The sequence below is a fragment of the Petaurus breviceps genome, unplaced genomic scaffold (genome assembly GCF_028583685.1).
Source record: "Petaurus breviceps papuanus isolate PSGF00001 unplaced genomic scaffold, PetGlider_PUasm1.0 90903, whole genome shotgun sequence".
Taxonomy (NCBI): Eukaryota; Metazoa; Chordata; class Mammalia; order Diprotodontia; family Petauridae; genus Petaurus; species Petaurus breviceps.
In genome coordinates, this window is record NW_027187376.1 from 12376278 (window position 1) to 12398137 (window position 21860).

General features: G+C 35.7%; 1 protein-coding gene across 1 annotated transcript in view; it reads left to right on the top strand.

Moving 5' to 3' along the window:
• The window catches only part of PLEKHM3 (pleckstrin homology domain containing M3), a 235730-nt gene that overhangs the window by 79759 nt on the left and 134111 nt on the right, over positions 1–21860 (top strand). The window contains exon 4 of the mRNA XM_069075264.1: positions 8562–8707. Within this exon, the coding sequence (XP_068931365.1) occupies positions 8562–8707 (146 nt within the window). The remainder of the gene's footprint in view (positions 1–8561; positions 8708–21860) is intronic.

The window sequence follows — 21860 nt, forward strand, 5'->3', positions numbered from 1 at the left end:
CTTTTCGAATCCAGCCATTCTTCCTTTCCGTGGCCCTCACATTATTGAAAGTGGCAAGTAGGCAGTAACTAGGCCTCAACATTTTAGTTCTCTTTTTCTCACAATACACAGGTAGTATGGTGTATAGAGACTAGATCTGGACTCAAAGAAACCTGAGTTCTAATTCAGTCTCAGACACTTACTAGCTGTGTGACTCTGAGCAAGTCATTTAAACCTTTTGCCTCAGTTTCCTCAGCTGTAAAATTGGGATGATAATAATAGTGCCTCTCTCTCTCAGGGTTGTTGTAAAGATCAAATAAGATATACTTAGCACAGTGCCTGGCACAGAATTAGCACCATATTAATGCTAGCTTTTATTAATATTATTATAACATTTCCATTTCTTCTGATCAATTGAGAGCTACCACTCATACTCTCCCTCCTTCTTTATGCCCCCTTTACCTGATTTATTCTTTTTTTTATGCTATTGCCTTCTGGGTGGTTTAGAATTGGAGAAAAAGAAGGGGAAAGAGGCAAGATTAGTATGATATGCAAGTCACACTGTTCTTCCAGTAGTGGAGATGGATTTCTGCCAGACATACTTTCTGACCACTTTTCCCTTAGGCCACGTTACAGTTGCAAGTCAGCCGAGCAAAGTGATGGGTTCCGTCTGGCTGTGGAGTAGTATAGCTAGCTGACACACAAAAAAACCTTTCATTTTGCCGTGCTTTAACTGGCCGAGCTAACCAGCTACACTTGTTAGCAGAATAACTGGTATTACACTGGAGGATTGTGATGTCAGGTGTAGAATGATCAGAATGGCCTACAAAGGCCCAATCAGCAAATTCCTTTAGTTGCCTTTAGTGATAGAACATTAGGAAGTGGAATGTACCAGCACTAACTTGAATTTTGGTTAAATGAATATATTTGTTTTCAAGAGTATATCTGAGAGGCCTCTGGCTCTTCAGAGTATGTTTGTTAGAGGCTTGAAGTGGGGTGGGAAGCTATTTTTTAAAAGGCCATCAATACATTCTCCTCTGAGGGAGTTTTTTGTTCCTATGAATTGAATGCATTCTCAGAAAAGTTTTTAAATGAGGTTGTGAAGAATGTATTAGTTTTGATTCAGTGTAAAAACTGTTTCCCACTATAAAATGTACTTCATTTTATAACCATTGTAAAAAGGCTTCTCTCCAACTGAAAGTGCATAAAAATATAACTTATAGCTAACCTTTAATTCATTTTTTACATTTACCATGCCAGTGTGTTTTTCTCCTCATAATGAAATGAAAGATTTCAAGTTTGATACCTCCCAGAATGTTATTATCGTAGTCATTATTAAGAATACACAGTATTTTTTATTCTAAACTGAAAACCTCACTAAGGCCAAGGAAAATCTCATATTTTTAAATCTTATACAGAATTGTTTTAGATGATGTTACTTGGTTTGCTATTATAACATAAAGAGAGGAAATCTTGAAATTCTTTAAGAAGTGCTAATTTATTTTCAGGCAAGTACTATGTTTAATCAAATAAATCTTCATTAAGCCCATAATTTATTTCTAATCCTCCTAGCCTTTCTTCCCTACCACCCTACACCAGTGTAAAGTGTGGGAAATAAACAAGATATGCAGTTACTCAGTAAGCATTTATTAAAGTCCTAATTCTGTGCTAAGAACCCAGGGTACAAAGAAATGCAAGAACATTGTCCCTGCCTTTGAGTAGCTCACATTCTAGAGGGGGAGGCCACATATGAATAACGATGAATATTCAAGATATATAAAGATTTAATGAAAGGTAATATCTGAAGGAAGACACTAACCATGGGGGAAGCCAGTTAGGAAAAGCCTCTTCCAGAAGGTGGAATTTGAGCTTGAAGGAAGCCAGGGAAGCTAAGCAGCAGAATTGAGAAGAGAGAGAGCATTCCAGACATGAGGAACAGTCAGTACAAAGGCATGGAGTCCGGAAATGGAATGTGGTGAGTGAGGAACTGCAAAGCGTTTCATATAGCTGGATTGTAGAGTTCATAGATGAGGATAAGGTGTAATGAGAATGGAAAGGAAGGTTTCATTCTAGAAAGTTTGTCAAGAATTTGGATGCCAAGCAGAGAACTACATTAGAAAGTAATAAGAAGTCACTACATTTGAGTGGGAAAAGAAAATTGGGGGTGGGGGGAATGATGACATGGTCAGACCTACTCTTCAAGAAAATCACTTGGGAAGCAGAGTGGAGAATGGATAAGAGTGGGGGAAACTAGAAGCAGGGAGATCAATTAGAAAGAACACTGTTAAAATAGTCTAGGCAAGAGGTAATGGGGACCCATATTAGAGTCATGGCTGTGTGGGTAGAGAGAAGGGATCCTATAAAAGACATACTGTGAAGGTAGAAACAGTTTTGTAACAGATTGAATATATGGGATGAGAACAAGTAAGAAGAAGAGGTTGAGACTAAGTTTATAAGCCTGGGTGACTAGAAGGATGGTGGTACCTTCAATGGTATTAAGAAAAGTGGGAGGGGTGGCTAGGTAGCACAGCGAGTAAGAGCACCGGCTGGATGACCTGGAGATCGAATCCCAGGCTCAGACACTTAGCACCCAGCCAGAAACACCTGGCCGCATAACCTTGAGCAAGTTACTTAACCCCAATTGCTTAGGGGCGGCCAGGTGGCTCAGCAAGTAAGAGCACCGGCTCCAGTGTCGAGATGACCTGGGGATCAAATCCGGGCTCTGATACTCAGCACCACACCGAGAAATAACTGGCCGTGTAACCTTGAGCAAGTTAACCCCAATTGCTTTAAAAAAAAAATAAGAAAGAAAAGTGGGTAGAGAAAAAGAAAGATTTAGGGAAAGATAATGATTTCTGTTTTGAATATGTTGAGTTTGAAGTGCCTATAGGACATCCAGTTTGAGATGTCCAAAAAGCGATGATGTAGGACTATAGGAGAAAAAATAGGGCTAGATATGTAGATATGGGATCGTTTGCATAGAGATGATAATTGAACCCAATGATGAGATACTAGACAATGAGAGATACTAGACAATACTAAAGCTATTTGGATTTATGTAGAGGGTCCTTAATTTATTTTGAATCAGCAGTATGATTCCCAAAATGACTATGAACAATATCAAAAATGCTTTTTCTGAAATGATCTGTGGTAGATATAACTAGCTGTAAATATGACGCAGGCAGCTCCTGCAAACAGAAATCCATGGAAAGGGCTTCTTTTTCATGGAAATCTACTTCTTTTGTAGTTAACAGAGTATAGGGGAAACTTTGATGTTTTTCTTGGAGGCCCAGAATTTAATTTTAGATAATTGATTGGGAGGAATTGTGAGCAATCCAATGTAAACACACAAAGTTCTTGTTTACAGTCTTGATGGGGTTTTAGAAAGGGTTGCATATGCTAATAACTTCCAACACTATACTGAGATCCTGGAGGTAATTTTAACTCTACAGATTTAAGATTGGTGTAATCCCAAGAGTGAAGGTAAAAGGTTAGACCTTGTATCAAAAGCAGTCTTTTTTCTCTTTTAAAAATAGATTTTAATGATAACTTTTGCTTTTACATGACTGTATTTCTTCCTTTTACACCTCCTCCCCTGCCCAAAGAACCATTCTTTATTACAAATAACTTTTAAACAAGAAAGAAAAAGAGTAAGAGAAAAAAATGAGTAAAACAGATAAACACATTGAAAAAGTCTGATATCTTATGCAATATTCCACAATGATGGCCCCCAACTTTTGCAAAGGAGTGAGATGAGGTATCTTCTCATATCTCTTTTTTAGGACCAAGCTTGTTCTTTAGAGTTACACAACATCCAGTTTCAGTTGTTTTCTTTCCATTCACATTGTTGTAATCCTTATATTGTTTCTCTGGCTCTGTTTATTTCATTTGGCATTAGTCAGTGAGTCCTTCCATTTTTGTCTTTATTCATCATGCTAACCTTTTCTTACAACACAGTAACATTATATTCAAAATACTCTCTCCAAAGTTACTAAAAATCCTTTGATTGCCAAATCTAATGACCTTTTCTCAATCTTCATCACCCCTCTTCCTCTTGACCCTTTTCTCTCTAGTTTTTGTTGCACTCCTATATCCAGATTCTCCTCCTACTTGTCTTACTGCTTCTTCTCAGTCGTCTTTGCTGAATCTTTATCCAGGTAATGCTTGCTAACTCTGGGTGTCCCCATAGGACTGTGCCTGGACCCTTTTCTCTTTTTACTTTATACTTTTACATGGTGATCTCATCAGTTCTGATAGATTCAACTGTCATCTCTGTGTTGACAATTCTCTAATCTGCTTACCTAGCTCTAACCTCTTTCCTGACTTCCAGTCTCGTATTTCTACCTGTCTATTGAACATCTCAAATCAAATGTCCCATAGACATCTTAAACCCAACATGTCCCAAACTGAACTCATTGTTCCACCTACCCGCCTTTAAGTCACCTAGGCAACTCACAACCTTGGTATCATCCTTGATTCTTTACTCTCACCTCCCGAATCCAATGTGTTGCCAAGGCCTGCCAATTTTACCTTTGTAACATCTCTTTTATTTGCCCTTTTCTCTCCTCTGACACTGCCACTACCCTCATGCAGGCTGTCATCACTTCACTCTTGTGCTATTACAATAGCCTTCTATTTGGTCTCCCTGCTAATGATCTTCTTCTTCTCCTTCTCCTTCTTCTTCTTCTTTTGCTTTTTGGAGGGCAATTGGGGTTAAGCGACTTGCCCAAGGTCACATGGCTAGTTTTTGTGTTAGGGCCGGTGTTCTCTTCACTGTGCCACCTAGCCGCCCCTAATGATCTTCTTAACGCATAAGTCTGACCATGTCTTTTTCTCCCTTCCTCCCCTCTCCCTTCCCCCCACACACCACCACAGCCATCACCCTCTGGTACATAGTAAATGGTAGTGTTTCCCTATCACCTTCAGGATCAGATATAAAATCCTGTATTTTCTGAAGTTATCCATAACCTGCTCTCCCTCTGCCTTTACAATATTCTCACACTTTACACCTCCCCATTCCCAAATACTCTGAGGTGCAGGGACACTGGCCTCCTTGCTGTTCCTTCAAAAAGGCACTGTATGTCCCTATTCTGGACATTATCACTGTGCACATGCCTGAAACACTGCTCTCCCTCCCCATCGCCTTCAGCTTTCCTTCCTTTCCTTCCTTCCTCTAAGTCCTAACTAAAATTTCACCTTTCCTACCCCACTTTAATTCGAGTATCTTTACTCGGTTGATCATTTTCAAGTTATCCTCTATGTAGTTTGTTTGTGCGTGGTTGTATATTCCATCTGCAGTTGTGTTGTGAGCTCCTTGAGAACGGGGATTGTCTTTTTCCTTTCTTTGTGTCCCCGGAACTCACCACAGTGCCTGGCAAATAGGAAGTACTCTATAAATGTTTATTGACTTTGTACCACAATTAGTTTGGCCATTCTCTAAACAGTGGACATCTACTTTATTTCCAGTTCTTTGTTATCACAAGAAGAAAAAAAAAGTGAAGAGGAAGTTTTTCTGTGCTTCTCTCTACTTGCCTAAAGTCAAAGCTTAACTTTGGTTGTGGCTAAAGGCCTTCATTAAAATGAAACTGAAATATAATGCATATGGTAAAATTCTCCATTTTGGATGTGGCAACTCTGTGAACTAAAATGATAGGCTACAATTGAGTTTTATAATTTTTCAAAAATAATTTTGATATTTTCATTTTAAGTTAGCGTAATTATGATAATTTTAGATCCAAGCTAGTAATTTTAGAAATATGATCCAAAAGAAAAATACTCTTTGTATTCATTCACACACATCCTCCCAGAATACCTGCAACTTCAAGCACATAGTAGGTATTACATAATTACATATTGATCAAACTACCAAAAAAACTCAACTTTATTTTTTGTAGTCCTGTAGCATAATTAATGTTCATAAAAATTATGGCACTATATATGTTCATAATAATGGAGGCACTATAAGATTCTGAATTATCTCTGAACTCTCAAGAAAGGTTAGATTATGTCAGTATAGTTTTAGAGCTAAGTAGATTTGAGTATATTTAAATTATTTGAAAATTAATCATGAAAAGTATGGTATAGATTCTTAAATGAAACATTCAGGTCACTATCTTATCACCTAAAATTTATGAAATAATCTACTTTGTGAAAGATACTACGCTGATTGGGAAATGCAAAATGTCAAAAATAACTTTACTGTTTAATTGAGGAGACAAGATATATAAATAACCTATTTCAAGTACTAAATGAGTACAGTCCAACACATAAGACCATACCAACACAAATGTCCTTTAAGATTGAATATAACCTCTTCTTTGACAGTCAGAAGCTACATGTTGATTTCAGAATTATAGAATCTCAGAATTGGAAGAGACCCTCATAGCCTCCTACTCTAATTCAGACCATGCTAGGAATTCTGAGGGGTGGAGATGAGGAGGGAGTATATCCCAGGCATGAGGAAGAACCTGGGAAGAAATCCCAGAGACAGGAGATGGAATGCTATGTGTGAATCACAACAAGTAGTCCTGTATGGCTAGACCACAGAGTTTACAGGGAGTTATGAGTAGTAGATCTAGAAAATGAAGCTAGAGCCATATGGTGAAGGAATTAAAATGCTAAACAGAGAAGCTTTTATTTGATAGAGGAAATAGGGAAAGCCATGGTAGCTTCCTAAAACAGGGCTGTGATGTGGTTATATTAGAAACATCATTTTGGCAGATATGTGGAGTATGGATTGGATAAAAGCAAGGAGGAAAAAAATCAATAATAACTATCATTTAGGCCAATTAGGATGATATGGCAGCAATCCAGCCAAGAAGTGTTGAGAGCCTGAACTATTTTGGTAGCCATGTAAGTGGAGAGAATGGGATATATATTAAATGTGTCTTTTCTTCTTTAGGCTAAACACTCCTCAGTTTGTTTAACTAATTCTCAGATTGCGGTCCTTACCCCACATTTCCATTCAGTTGCCAAATCTAGTCATTTCTACATCCACAAAATTGCTCCCATCTAATCCTTTCTCTCTATTCAGTTACTATCCTGAGCCTAAGGGCTCAGGCCCTTATCACCTCTTTCCTGGACTATTTCTTCGAGTCTCTCTCTAACCCAGTCCATCTTCCACATTGTGGCTAAAGTCATTTCCCTTGCCCCTCTTACTATGTCACTCCCCTAGCTCAAGAAACTCCAAGAGCACTCCCTATTGCTTTTACAATCATATATAAATACCCTGCCTGACTTATAAAAACTTGTTACCATGGTTGAATAATTTATGGTATATGATTATGATGAAATACTGTTGTGCTATAAGAAATGGCAAGGAGGATGGTTTCAGTGTGTGTGTGTGTGTGTGTGTGTGTACGTACATACATACACATATAAATTGATGCCAAGTGAAGTGAGTAGAACAGGAAAGATATCATTTTACACTATAACAGCAATATTGTAATAATAATCAGCTGTGAAAGACTTAGCTACTCTGATCAAGGCAGTGATCTAAGACAATTCCAAAAGATTCATGATGAAAAATGCTATCCATCTCTTGAGAGGACTGATGAACTCAGTGCAAGCTGAAGTATATTTTTTTACTTTATTTTTCTTGCTTTTTTTGGCAACATGGCTAATATGGAAATATGTTTTCCATGATTTCACATGTATAAATGATGTCCTATTGACTGCCTTCTCAGTGGGTGGGGGAGAGCCTGGAGGGAGAGAGAGAATTTAGAACTCAATTTTTTCCCCCAAAGAATGCTAAAAATAAATAAAGAATAAAATTTAAAAGTAAAGAATAGCAATTTTAAAAAATGTTTTAAAAACCCGTTATCACCTGGCTCCAACCTTATTATCCAGTATTCCCCTTCCTGCCCTCTGTGGTCCAGGTAGACTGGCTTTCCTTGCTCCTCATACACAGCAGTCCTGTCTCCATGCCTTTGTACTGGGTACATGCCCCATGCCTAGCAGGTACTTCTTTCTACCTCCTCTAATCTGTTATTTACTTCAAAATTCTGTTGATGTTTCCCTTTTTACATGAAGCGTTTCTTAATTCCCCAGCTATTAGTTCCCTACTTCCACCCTGAAGTAATCACTTTGTATTTATTTTTTTATCTATTTCATATACACTTATATATGTACATGCTTCCTCTCCTGATAGAATGAAAGCACCTTGAAGGTGGGGTTTCTTTCATATTTGTTTTTGTAGACACTTTATCATGACATGGATTAGATGAATTGTGGTTCATTTTTGGTATTTTTCTTGTTGCTAGACAGCAACAAAATGAGGCCCTCCGTGCTAAATTGATCAAATAAAAGGGCCCCTCAAATCAAAATTCTTCATTCATTTCGTCATCTCTCACTTTTCTTGGACATTCAAAAATGTCCAACTAGCTCTAATGCTTATGAAATTATCTGATATCATTTTACAGATGTAGAAACTAGGACCCTGAAAAGTTAAGTGACTTGTTTAAAGTGACATAGAATTGAGATCTTACTACACTATGCTGTACCAGTTTCTGAGATATTCTAATGATGGTAGATCTAATGATAAACATACGTTTCCTTCTTTTTTTTTTTTCTTCCTCCAACAGGCTGTCAGCGATCCATAGGTCTGTCCAATGGAAAAGCCAAGGTGTGCAGTTATAGTGGATGGTATTACTGCAGTAGCTGTCATGTGGATGACCATTTTCTTATCCCAGCACGGATAGTTCACAACTGGGATATTTCAAAATATAAGGTAGTTGCTAAAATAAAAATTTTCTTATAGCAAATTGGATATCTGTAAATTACAAAATGGATAATAATAATAATATAACAATAAGCCCAATTCAATATTCATTCAAAATCTATAGCATCTTTTCTAATCCATTCCCAGTTTAACTTTCTATTGCCAGACTTCTGACATAATTGTTGTTTTATGTATTTAATTTGCTCACGTAAAATTATATCTGCAATTTATTTTCATTCATGGTCTTGCAATTAATTGCAAATGTCAAAAGAGAATGCTGGTAGAGATAGTTCTTTTTATTATTATTAGATGTTAGCATCCCCAACATCATAGAACTAAAAAGAGTAAAAATGAGGTGATAGCATATGTGTGAACATTCCAGTGATCTTTGAAAGAAAGTCTCTGTATAAATCCAAGGTATTTTTATATCTTAAAAGGGACTTTTTTTGAAATCCAGCTGGTTGAATCATTTAAATTCTTATAAGCCTTGACCACAATCACCCATCAGTGGACATTTTGCAAGAATGAGTGAGAACAAGAAAATAATCAATAGTTGGAAGTTGAGGAAAGACATTATATCTTTTGTTTAAGTATCAGAATCAATACCTATAACTGATAAGAGGCTTCAAAACAAAGTATTTTCTCTCGATCTTTCCCTCTTCCATTTAGCCTATAAGATTTCCACTGGAGGTCTAGCCATATTTTTCCATCTCCCAGTTTCACAGGTTTGAGCTTTCCTTGCTTCCTTGGCAGCTTCTCCTATAGGGTTAGTCTGGGGAAAGAGATGGAAGTCCACATTCAGATGTCAAAGCACACTATCCAGGAGTCAGATAGTGCTCCTAGAAATTTCAAACTGTGTTTTTGTATTTTGTGACAAAAGAGGTCCTGGTTAATGTGAACCAGTTAATTCTGGCTCATTTTTAATATGGTCGTTATTCTACTGTTCCTTAAAGCTCAGACTTTTGTAAAACAGACATCCAGTATACAAGTTTGAGGGCAGAGAGAGGGGTCAGTGGATAGAGTGCTGGGCCTGAGGTAAAATCTGGCTTCAGACACTTACTAGATATGTAGCCCTGGGCAAGTCCCTTACCCTTTGTTTGCCCTAATCCACTGGAAAAGGAAATGGTAAACCACTCCAATATCTTTTCTAAGAAAATTTCATGGACAGTGTGCTCCACAGGGTCACAGTTAGTCAGGCATGATTCAACAACAACAGCTGTACAGGATTGGCAAAATACATAAAGTAGGGGCATAGGAGGCATGTAGTCTGGAGCCCTTACTCAACTCAATAATTTTTTTCAAGGGCACATTAAGGAGCTGACCTAGAGGCTTTGGGGATAGAAGGGTGAAAAATACAGACTCTGTCCTCAAGAATCTTAGAACTTTGCTATACAAATGTGTATAAAACAGGAGAGAAACATCTAAGATGTCGGGATAGAACCTCAGAGCGTTGACTGAAAGAGGAAGGAGATAAAAGTTCTACAAGGAGGAGCCTCACAATAGCCTCACAGGGCATCCCTATTATAGTTCTGTAACATGCAGGCATCAAGAAAAGTTGAAATGATGTTCAACTTACAGTTTAAGAAGGCAAGCTATTATGTCATGTATTTTAGAAAGATTTCCATTCCAAATGCTAAAATTTTTAAATTTTAATTTTAATTTAATTTAAAATTTAAATTTTCTTATACTCAAGAGAGTTTCAGATATATAGAAAATTTGCTTATGAAGAATAGTTCCTATCCAATGATTGCAGATGAATAAGTCTTTCCAGTTCTATAATAATAACTCAAACTTATATGCAGGTAAAATGCTCGTTATCAATACTTGAAAAAGTCATATAGTTTTTAAACTAGTAAGATTTTAAAATGCATATATGGCATTACATTTTCTATGGTTCTCAGAAAAACTCATGAAATTCAGAGCAGTATATTGAATAGTATTTCATGTGATTTAAGTATTACTAAAATTTTGAAATTCAGGAGGTATCTGGTTCCAGAAAGCTGTAAATCAAATATAGTATCATTTCCTCAAGTCAACAAGCATTTATTAAACACCTGTGTGCCATTATGCTAAACTAAAACCAAAAGTTATTTTTTAATGCTATCTTCCATATTCCCTTTACCTAATTATCAAGGGGGAAAAAAAACTTCTTTAGGTGCTATAGTGACATGTGTATATATTTGTGTGTGTACTTTAAATCAATCTGTAGCACAAATTTAAAGAATGAACCCCTCCAAGCAAAATTTTCTAAAAGGTTTCTAAAAACCTACTAATTGTTACCTTATTCTGGTTGCATATTTTTCTCTATCAATTATCCCCCTCACCACCAGCTTTGAAGAGAAAATACAGGTTAACTTTTCTCCCACTCCCTTCCTTTGGTTGTCAGCAGCAACAGCAATCAGTTACTCTAAAGGCTTGAGTAAAGCAGTTGAATTTAGTGATCCATTTGCATAAAGATATAAAGGTAAAGTACTAAAGTTGGGAATCTAAGACTTCATAGTAAATAATTATGCTTAGATTTTACCTCTTTATCAACTAGAAAGATCATTTTTGCTCACATATGACACCTACCTAGACTAACTACTTCCTGAATGAGTCCATTGATCATGGTATCTTATAGCAAGACTATGTATTGATAACAGACTGCATCCAAAATTGAAAAGAGCCTCAATTTGGGGGGTAGATTGAATTTGAGGTATTTTACAGTGCTTTTACAAAGGCTGCCCTCGACAAAAACCTGTCTCATTATTTAGAGGAGACCAGCAAGGATGGAACCATGAGAAGAAATAGTATAGCCCAGCCTGCTCCCACAAATACTCCAACAAAGATCAAGGAAGAACACCACACCAAGTAGTGGTCCAGAAATCCAAGGAGAAACCACAGTGAGTCATTTTTCCAGCCCATGTCAGCATAAGGAGATAACCAGAGGCTTGTGGGAACAGGCAGAGACCTGTGAACACTAGAGAGGGAGTCTGACCAGTGATGCCATACAGACTATTCCAGCAAGGGACTGAAGTGGGACTATATACTAGGACAAGGGTCAAGATTATGGATCTGGAATGGATGGGGTCAGAGGTTGCCTACTGCAAAGATTGTGAACAGGAGCCAGCCATCAGCTTTATCCTCAGACCCCCATCCCCCAACTTGGTAAGACCTGGCATGGACTAAGGGAGCTGTCAGGAGGAGGAGGAGGAGAAAAAGAAGAAGAAACAACAGCTGCATGCTTTTGATTTGGGATTGGGGTTGTGGATTCAGTCACTGAGACTGTCAACAAACATTTATTAAGCACCAAATGTTGTGTTGAGTTCTGGGGACACGAAGAAAGGCAAAAACTGAAACCAAAAAACCAGTGGCTTCCAAAGCGTAGATCAGGGAGGCAGAGATCAGACTGCCTCAGATCAGATCACTTAGGGTGTGCTAAAAGTTTGCAGGTCCCTGGACTGAGCCACCCCTAAGATCCTTGAAGAACACTACACTCAATATTGAGAGAAAGCAGCAACAGGACCTAGAGAATACAGATTGGGACCAAACAAGATCCTGAAATTTTCTCCAGAAGCACTCAGAGCCTGCCCTAACCCAAAGTTTCCATTTGGGAAATAAAACTAGAAAAATGAGTAAATAAACAACAAAAAGACAATCATCCTAAAAAACTTGTGGAGCCAGGAATGCCCCATTTGGAAACCCAGAAGAGAGTGATTCCCCAACATCTACAAGCAATATCTAGAGCAGCAACAACAAAAACCACACAGCGTGGTCACGTGGCCACCTGGAATCCCTAAAGAAATGAAGCAGAAGTTTTTAGACATTATGTTATCGATGAAATTAGCTTTCTTGAGGAAAGAACTGGAAAAGAAATGAAACACTAAGAGAATGATTGGAAGAAGGTTTAACAGCTTAGTACAAAAGGAACAAAACTTTACTAAGTAACAAATTCCCTGAAAATGAGCTTGAACCCAGCAGAAGCTAGTGACTCCGTGAGAGAAAAAGCAATATTAAAGCTGTCAAAAGGCTTCAAAAAGTAGGAAAAAATATGAAGTACCTCACTTTTTTTTTTAAAAAGCAATTGGGGTTAAGTAACTTGCCAGTTATTTTGTGTGGGTGTTAAGTATCTGAGGCTGGAACTGATCCAGGGTCCTCCTGACTCTGGGGCAAGTACCTCACTTTTTTTTTTTAAATCTGATCCGAAAAATAGATCAAAAAAATTTTTAATAATCATTGGACAACATAAAAGTCACAAACAAAAAGATCCTAGATACTATGTTTCAAGAAGTAATAAATGAAAACTGACCAGACCTAGTAGAACCAATGGGCAAAGTAAAAAAAATTTACTAATCACTGACTAAAATAAACCTCCAAATGAATACTTGTAGTGAAAAATTCAAAGCTTCTATTCAAAGCAAAAGTACTGTTAAGTGTAGAGAAAGAAAGAATTCAAGTATCAAGGAGCCACTAATCAGGATTACACAAAATTTGACTTCTAGTACTTTAAAGAAAAGGAAAGCTTGGATTAAAATGTTCTATGAGGCCAAAGATATAGGCATACAACTAAGGACAACTTACTCATTAAAACAGAATATAATCCTTTGGGAGGAGAATGTATCTTTAATGAAATAAGGGACTTGCAGATATGCCTGGTGAAAAAAGAGACCTGAATAGAAACTTTGAAATGCAAACCCAGGAATTAAGGGAAATATAAGAAGGTAAATATAGTATATGTAAGCATTTGGAAAAGGCATTGAAGGAGTGGAGGGTTTAATATTCTAATAGGGCAAGAAAAAAACATGTCCCCTCAGGACCTTAATGTTATAAAGGATTATAGAGGGAGTTAAATGAGACAAAAGACCTTGAAGTGATTTTCTTATGTTTAATGATCTTAAAGGAATAAAGTAAAAAGGAGGGGGAAAAGGGAGGAAGAGAAGGGAATTTATCTCACGTGATTTGGGTTTATACGTAGAAGATTGTATAACTAAGGAAGAAGTTGGATGTTTGGGTATCATTTGGACTTCACTTTCATCTGAACTGGTCAAAGGACAGCAAAATACACATAGGTGAGCAGAAAGATTTTATTGTAGAAATACATTTATTAACAGGAAAACAGAAGGAAACCAGGAGAGGGAAAAAGCAGAAGTAAGAGAAGGGGAGACTCAGGGAAGGATTACTCACAAGCAAAATAAATTCTAACCTTTGAAGGTGGATCATAAAGGAGTTTAGATGAAAATAAAGAAAGGGTAAGAACTGGTAATTGGTGTCTGGGAAAAGAGGAGGAGAGTGGAGGTAGAACATAAATCACTAGTGCTCTGTATACTCCTAACTCATCATGCTTTTCTCTGTGAAGAGGAGAGAGAAGAGCAAAAAGAGGAGAAAATATATGTGAATAGAGTGTTGGGAGGAATATAAAATTGATTTTTATAACTGTGAAAATGAGTAAGATGTACTCATCCATAAGACCAGGATAGCAGAACAAATTAGAAAGCAGAATCCAACAATATGTTGTTTTTCAAGAAACAAAGTTGATATATGAAGATTCACAGTTAAAATAAGAGACTGAAACAAAATGTATTATGCTTCAGTTGATCTTTAAAAAAAAAAAAGTAGGGATAGCAGTCATGTACTCATAAAAGGCAAAAGCAAAAATAGACTTGATTGAAAGATATAAACAGGGAAACTAGATTATCCTTAAAGGCACTATAGAAAAGTAGATATAAAAATATATATAAATTATGGTAGATAAAGTAGATATAAAATATATAGTAGATAAAAGTAGATATAAAATATATTAAAATTATATAAATAAATATATTAAAAATATAGATATCACTCCTTAACTTAGATGCACCAAATGATATAACATCTAAATCCTTCAAAGGAGGAGTTATATCACTTAGACATAAAACGTTACATCATAAATAAAGGAGCAAGGAAGAAATTACCTTTCATATCTATAGGGCAGGTTAGAGTTCATAACCAAAAAAGGGATGGAGAGGATTTCAGAATATAAAAGACAATTTTTATTACATGAAATTTTTAAAATTTTGTGTAACCAAAACCATTTCAGTTAAAATTAAGAGGAAAGCAGTTAGCTGGGGAAAATCTTTGTAGTAAATTTCTCTAATAAAGGTCTCATTTCTAAGAAATACAAGGAACAGATTCAAATTTCTAAGAATAAGAGCAATTCCTCTATCAATAAATGATCAAAGCATATAAAGACAGTTTCAAAGCTGTCAACAACCAAATGAAAAATGCTCAAAAGTACTAACAGAGAAATGCAAAGTAAATCAGTTCTGCATTTCCAACTCATATCCATCAGATTGGCAAAGCTGACAAAAAAAGAAAATTACATGTTTGAAGGACTGTGGGAAAACAGTCACATTAGTGTTTTATTGATGAAGCTGTGAGTTGGTCCAAACATTCTGGAAAGCAATTTGGAACTATGCCCCAAAATGTTACCAAACTCTTCATACCCTTTGACTTAGTGGTACCACATCTAAGCCTATATTCCAAAGAATAAAGAAAGATTAAAGAAAGAGGAAAAAGACCCACATATAGAAAATTATGTATGGCTGCTCTTTTTGTAGCAGCAGGAACTGTAAACTACACAGGTGCCCATCAGTTAAAGAGTGACTGAGCAATAGGGACAGCCAGGGAGCACAGCGAGTAAGAGCACTGGCCCCAGAGTTGGGATGACCTGGGGACCGAATCCAGGCTAAGACACTTAGCACCCACCCAGAAACACCTGGCCGTGTAACCTTGAGCAAGTTACTTAACCCCAATTGCTTTAAAAAAAAAAACAATGGTACATAAATGTGATGTGATACTATATCCTGTAAGACATTTGAAATGGACAATTTCAGATAAACTTGATAAAGATTATAAGAAATGATAGAGAGTAAAGTTAATAGAACAAAGGAAACAGTTTATTCCAGAACAACATAATAAATTTTGAAAGTCTAAAGAACTTTGTTCAGTCACGATTCCAGAGGACTAGCTATGATTCATGCTGTTTATCTCTTTAGAGGTGATCAGATCAACGCAGAATGAGTCATATTTTTGGACATATGACTGAGGTGGAAATTAATTTTGTTTGACTATGCATATTTGATACAAGGGCTTTGTTATTGTTTTTTTTTTTGTTTGTTTTTCAGTTTAGGGAGAGGGAAGATGGGAGGCAGAGAAAATAAATGCTTGTTAATTGAAAAAATAAAAGATAGGGAAAACCTATCTTATCACTAATATTCTTTCATTGATGTATTAACTGAAAATAGTGAGTCACAGTAATTTTTTCTCACTTAGTTTAATTAATTTTTTTCTTAATTACATATAAACAAAAATTTTTAACATCCTTTTAAAAAAAAATTTAAATTCCAAATTCTGTCCCAACCTCCCTCCTTTCTCCCTTCTTTGAAAAGGCAAGCAATTTGATATAGATTATACATGTGCAGTCATGCAAAACATTTCCATATTAACCATGTTGCAAAAGAAATCAAAAACCAGAAAATAATAAAATTTTAAAAGTATGCTTCAATTTGCATTCAGACTCCAGTTTGTGTTTATCTATTTCATATACCAATTCTTTCTTTGGAAGTGGATAGCATTTTTCATCATTAGTCCTTCAGAACTATTTTGGACCATTATATTGCTAAGTTCATTCATTCATTCATAGTTGATCATCATATAGTATTGTTATTACTGTGTACAATGTTCTCCTGGTTCTACTCACTTTATATCAGTTCATATAAGTTTTTCTGAAAGTATCCTGTTTTGTCATTTCTTATATAGCACAATAGTATTCTGTCGCAATCATATACCAAAACTTGTTTAGCCATTCCCCAATCAATGAACCTCCCTGAATTTCTATTTCTTTGCCACTACAAAAAGAGCTGCTATAAATTTTTTCTGTGTACAGGTCATTTTCCTTTTATCTCTTTGGAGTATAAAACTAGTAGTAATATTGCTGGGTCAAAAGATGTGTACAGTTTTATTGCGCTTTGGGCAGGGTTTCAAATTGTGCTCTAGAATGGTTGAATCAGGACACAATTCCAGCTGTGCATTAGTGTCCCAATTTTTCCACATTCTTGCCAACATTTTTTATTTTCCTTTTCTATTAGCCAATATGATAAATGTGAGGTGGTACCTCAAAGTTGTTTTAATTTTAATTTTTCTGAACATTAATGATTTAGAGCATTTTTTCATATGTCTATAGCTTTGATTTCTTTTTCTAAAAACTGTTCATATCCTTTGACTATCATCTGGGGAATGACTCATATTTTTATAAACTTGACTCAGCTCTCCATATATTGAGAAATGAGACCTTTATGAGAGAAACTTGTAAAAAAAATATTTCCCTGTTTCCTGCATTCCTTCTAATCTTAGCTGCACTGGTTTTGTTTGTGCAAAATTTTTTAATTTAATGTAATTAAAATGATCTGTTTTATATCCTGTAATGCGTTATCTCTTTTTTGGTCATAAGTTCTTCCCTTATCCATAAATCTGACAGGTAAAATATTCCATGCTCCCCTAATTTGCTTATAATATCACCCTTTATATCTAAATCATGTACCTATTTTGATGTTACATATAGTATATAGTGTGAGAAGTTGGATGATACCTAGTATCTACCAAACTGCTTTCTAATTTTCTCAGCAATTGTCAAAGAGTGAATTCTTGTCCCAAAAGCTTGGATCTTTGGGTTTGTCAAACACTAAATTACTAAGGCCCTTTATGTCTGTTTATGGTATAGCTAATCTATGTCACTGATCCACCAGTCTTGTTTCTTAGCTAGTACCAGATGGTGTTGATGATTATCACTTTGTAATACAGTTTGAGATCTGGTACTGCTAAGCCACCTTCACATTTTTTTTTTCATTGATCCCCTTGAAATTCTTGTCCTTTTGTATGAATTTTGTTATTTTTTCTAGTTCTATAAAATAATTCTTTTGGTAGTTTGATTTGTATGGTGCTGAATAAATTAATTAATTTAGGTAGAATTATCATTTTTATGATATTGGTTCAACCTACCCATGAGGAATTAATATTTCTCGAATTGTTTAGATCTTTAGATTTTATTTGTGTGAAAAGTGTTTTATAATTGTGTTCATATAGTTTCTAGGTTTATCTTGACAGGTAGAAATCCCAAGTATTTTATTTTGTCTGCAGTAATTTTATTTTATTTTATTTGCTTTTTGGAGGGGGGAAGGTAGGGCAATTGGGGTTAAGTGACTTGTCCAAGGTCACACGGCTAGGTTGTGGTTTTTTTAAGTGGTAAGTATCTGAGTCTGGATTTGAACTCAGGTCCTCCTGACTCCAGGGCTGGTGTTCTAGTCACTGTGCCACCTAGCCACCCCTGCAGTAATTTTAAATGAATTTTTTTCTTTCTATCGCTTCTTGCTGGATTTTTTAAATAATATATAGAAATGCTGATGATTTAGGTGGTTTTATTTTCTATACTATAACTTTGCTGAAATTTTCATTATTTCAACTAGTTTTTTAGTTGATTTTCTAGTATTCTCCAAGTATACCATCATGTCATCTGCAAAGAGTGAGAGTTTTGTTTCTTCATTGTCTATTCTGATTCTTCAATTTCCTTTTCCTATCTTATTCAGGTAGCTAGCATTTATAAAACAATACTGAATGATAGTGGTGATAATGGGGCATCCTTGCTTAATTCCTGATCTTATTGGAACGGCTTCTAGCTTATCACCATTATAGATAATGCTTGTTGATGGTTTTAGCTAGGTGCTGCTTTTCATTTTAAGGAAAGCTATAGGAATAAATATTGTATTTTGTCAAAAGCTTTTTGTGGATCTTTTTAGATAATTGTATGATTTTTGTTTTTGTTATTGATGTGGTCAATTATGCTTATAATTTTCCTAATATTGAATCAGCCTTGCTTTCTTCATATAAAGCTCACTTGGTCATGGTGTATGATCTTCGTGATGTATAGCTGTAATCTCTTTGTGAGTACTTTACTTAACAATTTTTGCATCAATATGTCTTAAGGAAATTTCTGTTTTTGCTCTTCCTTGTTTAGATATCAGCAATTTGTTTTATAAAAGGAATTTGGCAGTGTTCCTTCTTTGCCTATTTTTCCAGATAGTTTATATAGTATTGGAATTAATTGTTCTTAAAATGTTTGTTAAAATTCACTTGAGATTTTTTTTCTCAGGGTTTATTGTTTGTTCAATTTCTTTTTCTAAGATAGGATTATTTAAGTATTCTATTTCCTCTTCTGTTAATCTAGGAAACTTATATTTTTAAATATCCATCCATTTCACTTAGGTTGTCAGATTTATTGGCATATAATTGGGCTAAATAGCTCCTAATAATTGCTTCAATTTCATCCTCATTGGTGGTGAATTTACCCTTTTCCTTTTTGATACTGGTAATTTGATTTTCTTTTTTAAAAAATTAAATTAACCAATGGTTGATTTTATTGGATTCCCCCCCCCTAAAATCAGCTTCTAATTTTATCTGTTCAATGATTTTCTTTTAATTTTATTAATCTCACCTTTGATTTTCAGAATTTCCATTTTGGTGTTTAATTAGGGATTTTTAATTTTTTCTTTTTCTAAATTTTTTAGTTGCATGCCCAATCCATTGATCTGCTTTTTCTCTCTTTATTGATGTAAGCATTTAGAGTTATAAATTTTTCTTTTGGTACTGCTGTGGCTACATCCCATAATCTCTTTAATAAAATTATTGTTTCTGTGATTTGTTCTTTGACCCACACATTCACAGCCTTTATTTTGTCTGTGTGTGTCTTTCTATTTCAAGTGTGTTTCTTATAAACATTATATTATTGGATTCTGATTTTTAATTCATTCTTCTTTCCTCTTCCTTTTCATGAGCAAGTTTGTCCCATTAGCATTCACAGTTATGATGATTAACAGTGTATTTCCCTCCATCTTATTTTTTCACTGTTTATCCTTCTCTGTCTTTACCCTCAAAAGTCTGTTTTGCTTTTGACCACAACCTTCCTTAAAATGTCCTCCCTTTTTATCAGTTTCCCTGTCTTCTTTTATCTCCTTCCCCACCTACTTTTCTGTAGATTAAGATAGATTTATGTAGCCAACTGTGTATATTATTCCTTCCTTGAGCCAATTCCAGTAGGAATAAGGTTCAAGTGTTGCCTACCATGCCCGCCTCATTTTCCCCTCTGTTGTATAAGCTCTTCCTTTCATGCATTTTTTATGTGAAATAATTTCTCCCAATTCTTTCTCTCCTTTCACTCTTACAGTGTATCCCTCTTTCACACACCTTAATTTTATTTTTTTTTAATCATCCCATCATAGTCATCTCATACCTGTGCACTCTGTCTATGTATACTTCTTCTAATTGCCCTAATAATGATAAAAATTCTTAGGTGTTAGAAGTATCATCTTACCAGAAAGGAATATAAACATTTTAACCTTATTTACTTCTTTATGATTTCCCTTTCATATTTACCTTTTTATGCTTCTCTTGAGGTGTGGTATTTGAAAGTCATATTTTCTGTTCAGCTCTGGTCTTTTTCTCAGAAATGTTTGAAAGTCCACCATTTCATCAAATATCAATTTTTTCTCCTAGGAGATTATACTAAGCTTTGCTGGACAGGTTATTCTTAATTGTAATCCTAGCTCCTTTGCCTTCTGGAATATTGTATTCCAAAACTCTCCAATCTTTTAGTGTGGAAGCTATACTAAATCTCGTGTGATCTAGACTGTAGCTTCACAATATTTGAATTATTTCTTTTTTACTGCTTGAAATATTTTTTCCTTGACCTTGGAGCTCTTTTCATTTTCACATCTCTTTCAGGAGTTGATTGGTGGATTCTTTCAGTTTCTGTTTTACTCACTGGTTCTAGAATATCAGAGCATCTCAGAGTGGGAAGGGAACTCAGAGATAGCCCATGTAATCTAACCCATACCTGGGCAGTGTAGGGCAGAGGTATCAAAATTTCTGCCTGCAGACCAAAAACTCCTGAGTGTTGCCTGAACCTATTAGGAAATGTTTAACAAAATAAATTAAACATATGTAGTGTTAATTTGTGGTTTTTTTAAGTCACTGACACCATAAGTGTAGAGGTTAGGGAGAGAGGTAGTTAGTTCTTATACTTGTTTGTGCCTTATAAAGGGATAGGAAAGATGGGAAATTACTTTGCTCTTCTACTCACAGTCTTAACCTTCATCTGTACTTAGCCAGCTGTTCCCCTCCCTTCTGGCACTGAAATCCTTCCCTATGAAGCCATAGAATACCAGGGAGGGGGAGGGAATCAGCATTTATATAGCACCTACTATGTGCCAGGCACTGTGTTAAGCCCTTACTCTTTTGATTCTCATAATAACTCTGTAGTGCAAGGTCACTACTGTTATTATTCACATTTTAGAATTGAGGAAACTGAAGCAAACAGAAGTGAAGAGACTTGCCTAGTGTTACCCAGATAACAAATGTCTTGGTTCTTCCAGCTATCTAACCACGGCAACACCTAGCTGACTGCCTCCTAGCTTCCACTGTTTCACCTCAAACACAAGGCACTGTGCTCACTTTATTTCATTCCTGATACTCACCTCCCTGCATTACCACCCATGAGTGTGCCCTCCAGTCCATTCCAAGGCTAGATTCAAGTGAAAATTGACTCAGAACTAATGGGCACAAAGAGACCCTTGGTTCTCCCAGGGTCTCTTAAAAAGTGTGGTAGACCCATCAATTGTCTTATACAAACGACTTAAGAAGTAAGTTGTTCATAGTGAAAAGTTTTTATGTAAATGTCATATTCTTGAAGGTAACAAATGGAATAAATTTTTGTACTCCTAAAAAAAAGGGTAATTGGCAGATAAAAAAATTAGAAGGATTAAATGAACCTTGGGCAAGGTACGGTACATGAAGAAAATTACCTTTGTCAAAATATTCCTAAACTGTTTAAGACAGCCGTTAAGACTGTTTTTTTAAGCAAGTAAGATCTTAAAGGGCAGGTATGAAGCTAGTTGATTTCATTTGGATCATCTCATTGGCATTAGGTATATCTATATCCCATTTATTCCTTTCATTACTCTCCTACAAGAATTTTAACTTAATGCTATTAACTGTGAAGATCAATTTGGTTAGACACAGGTTCCCAGATCAAACATCTTTGTATGAGATCTGTTTACAGCCATGCTTTCCTTAATAGAAAGTACGTGACTACCTA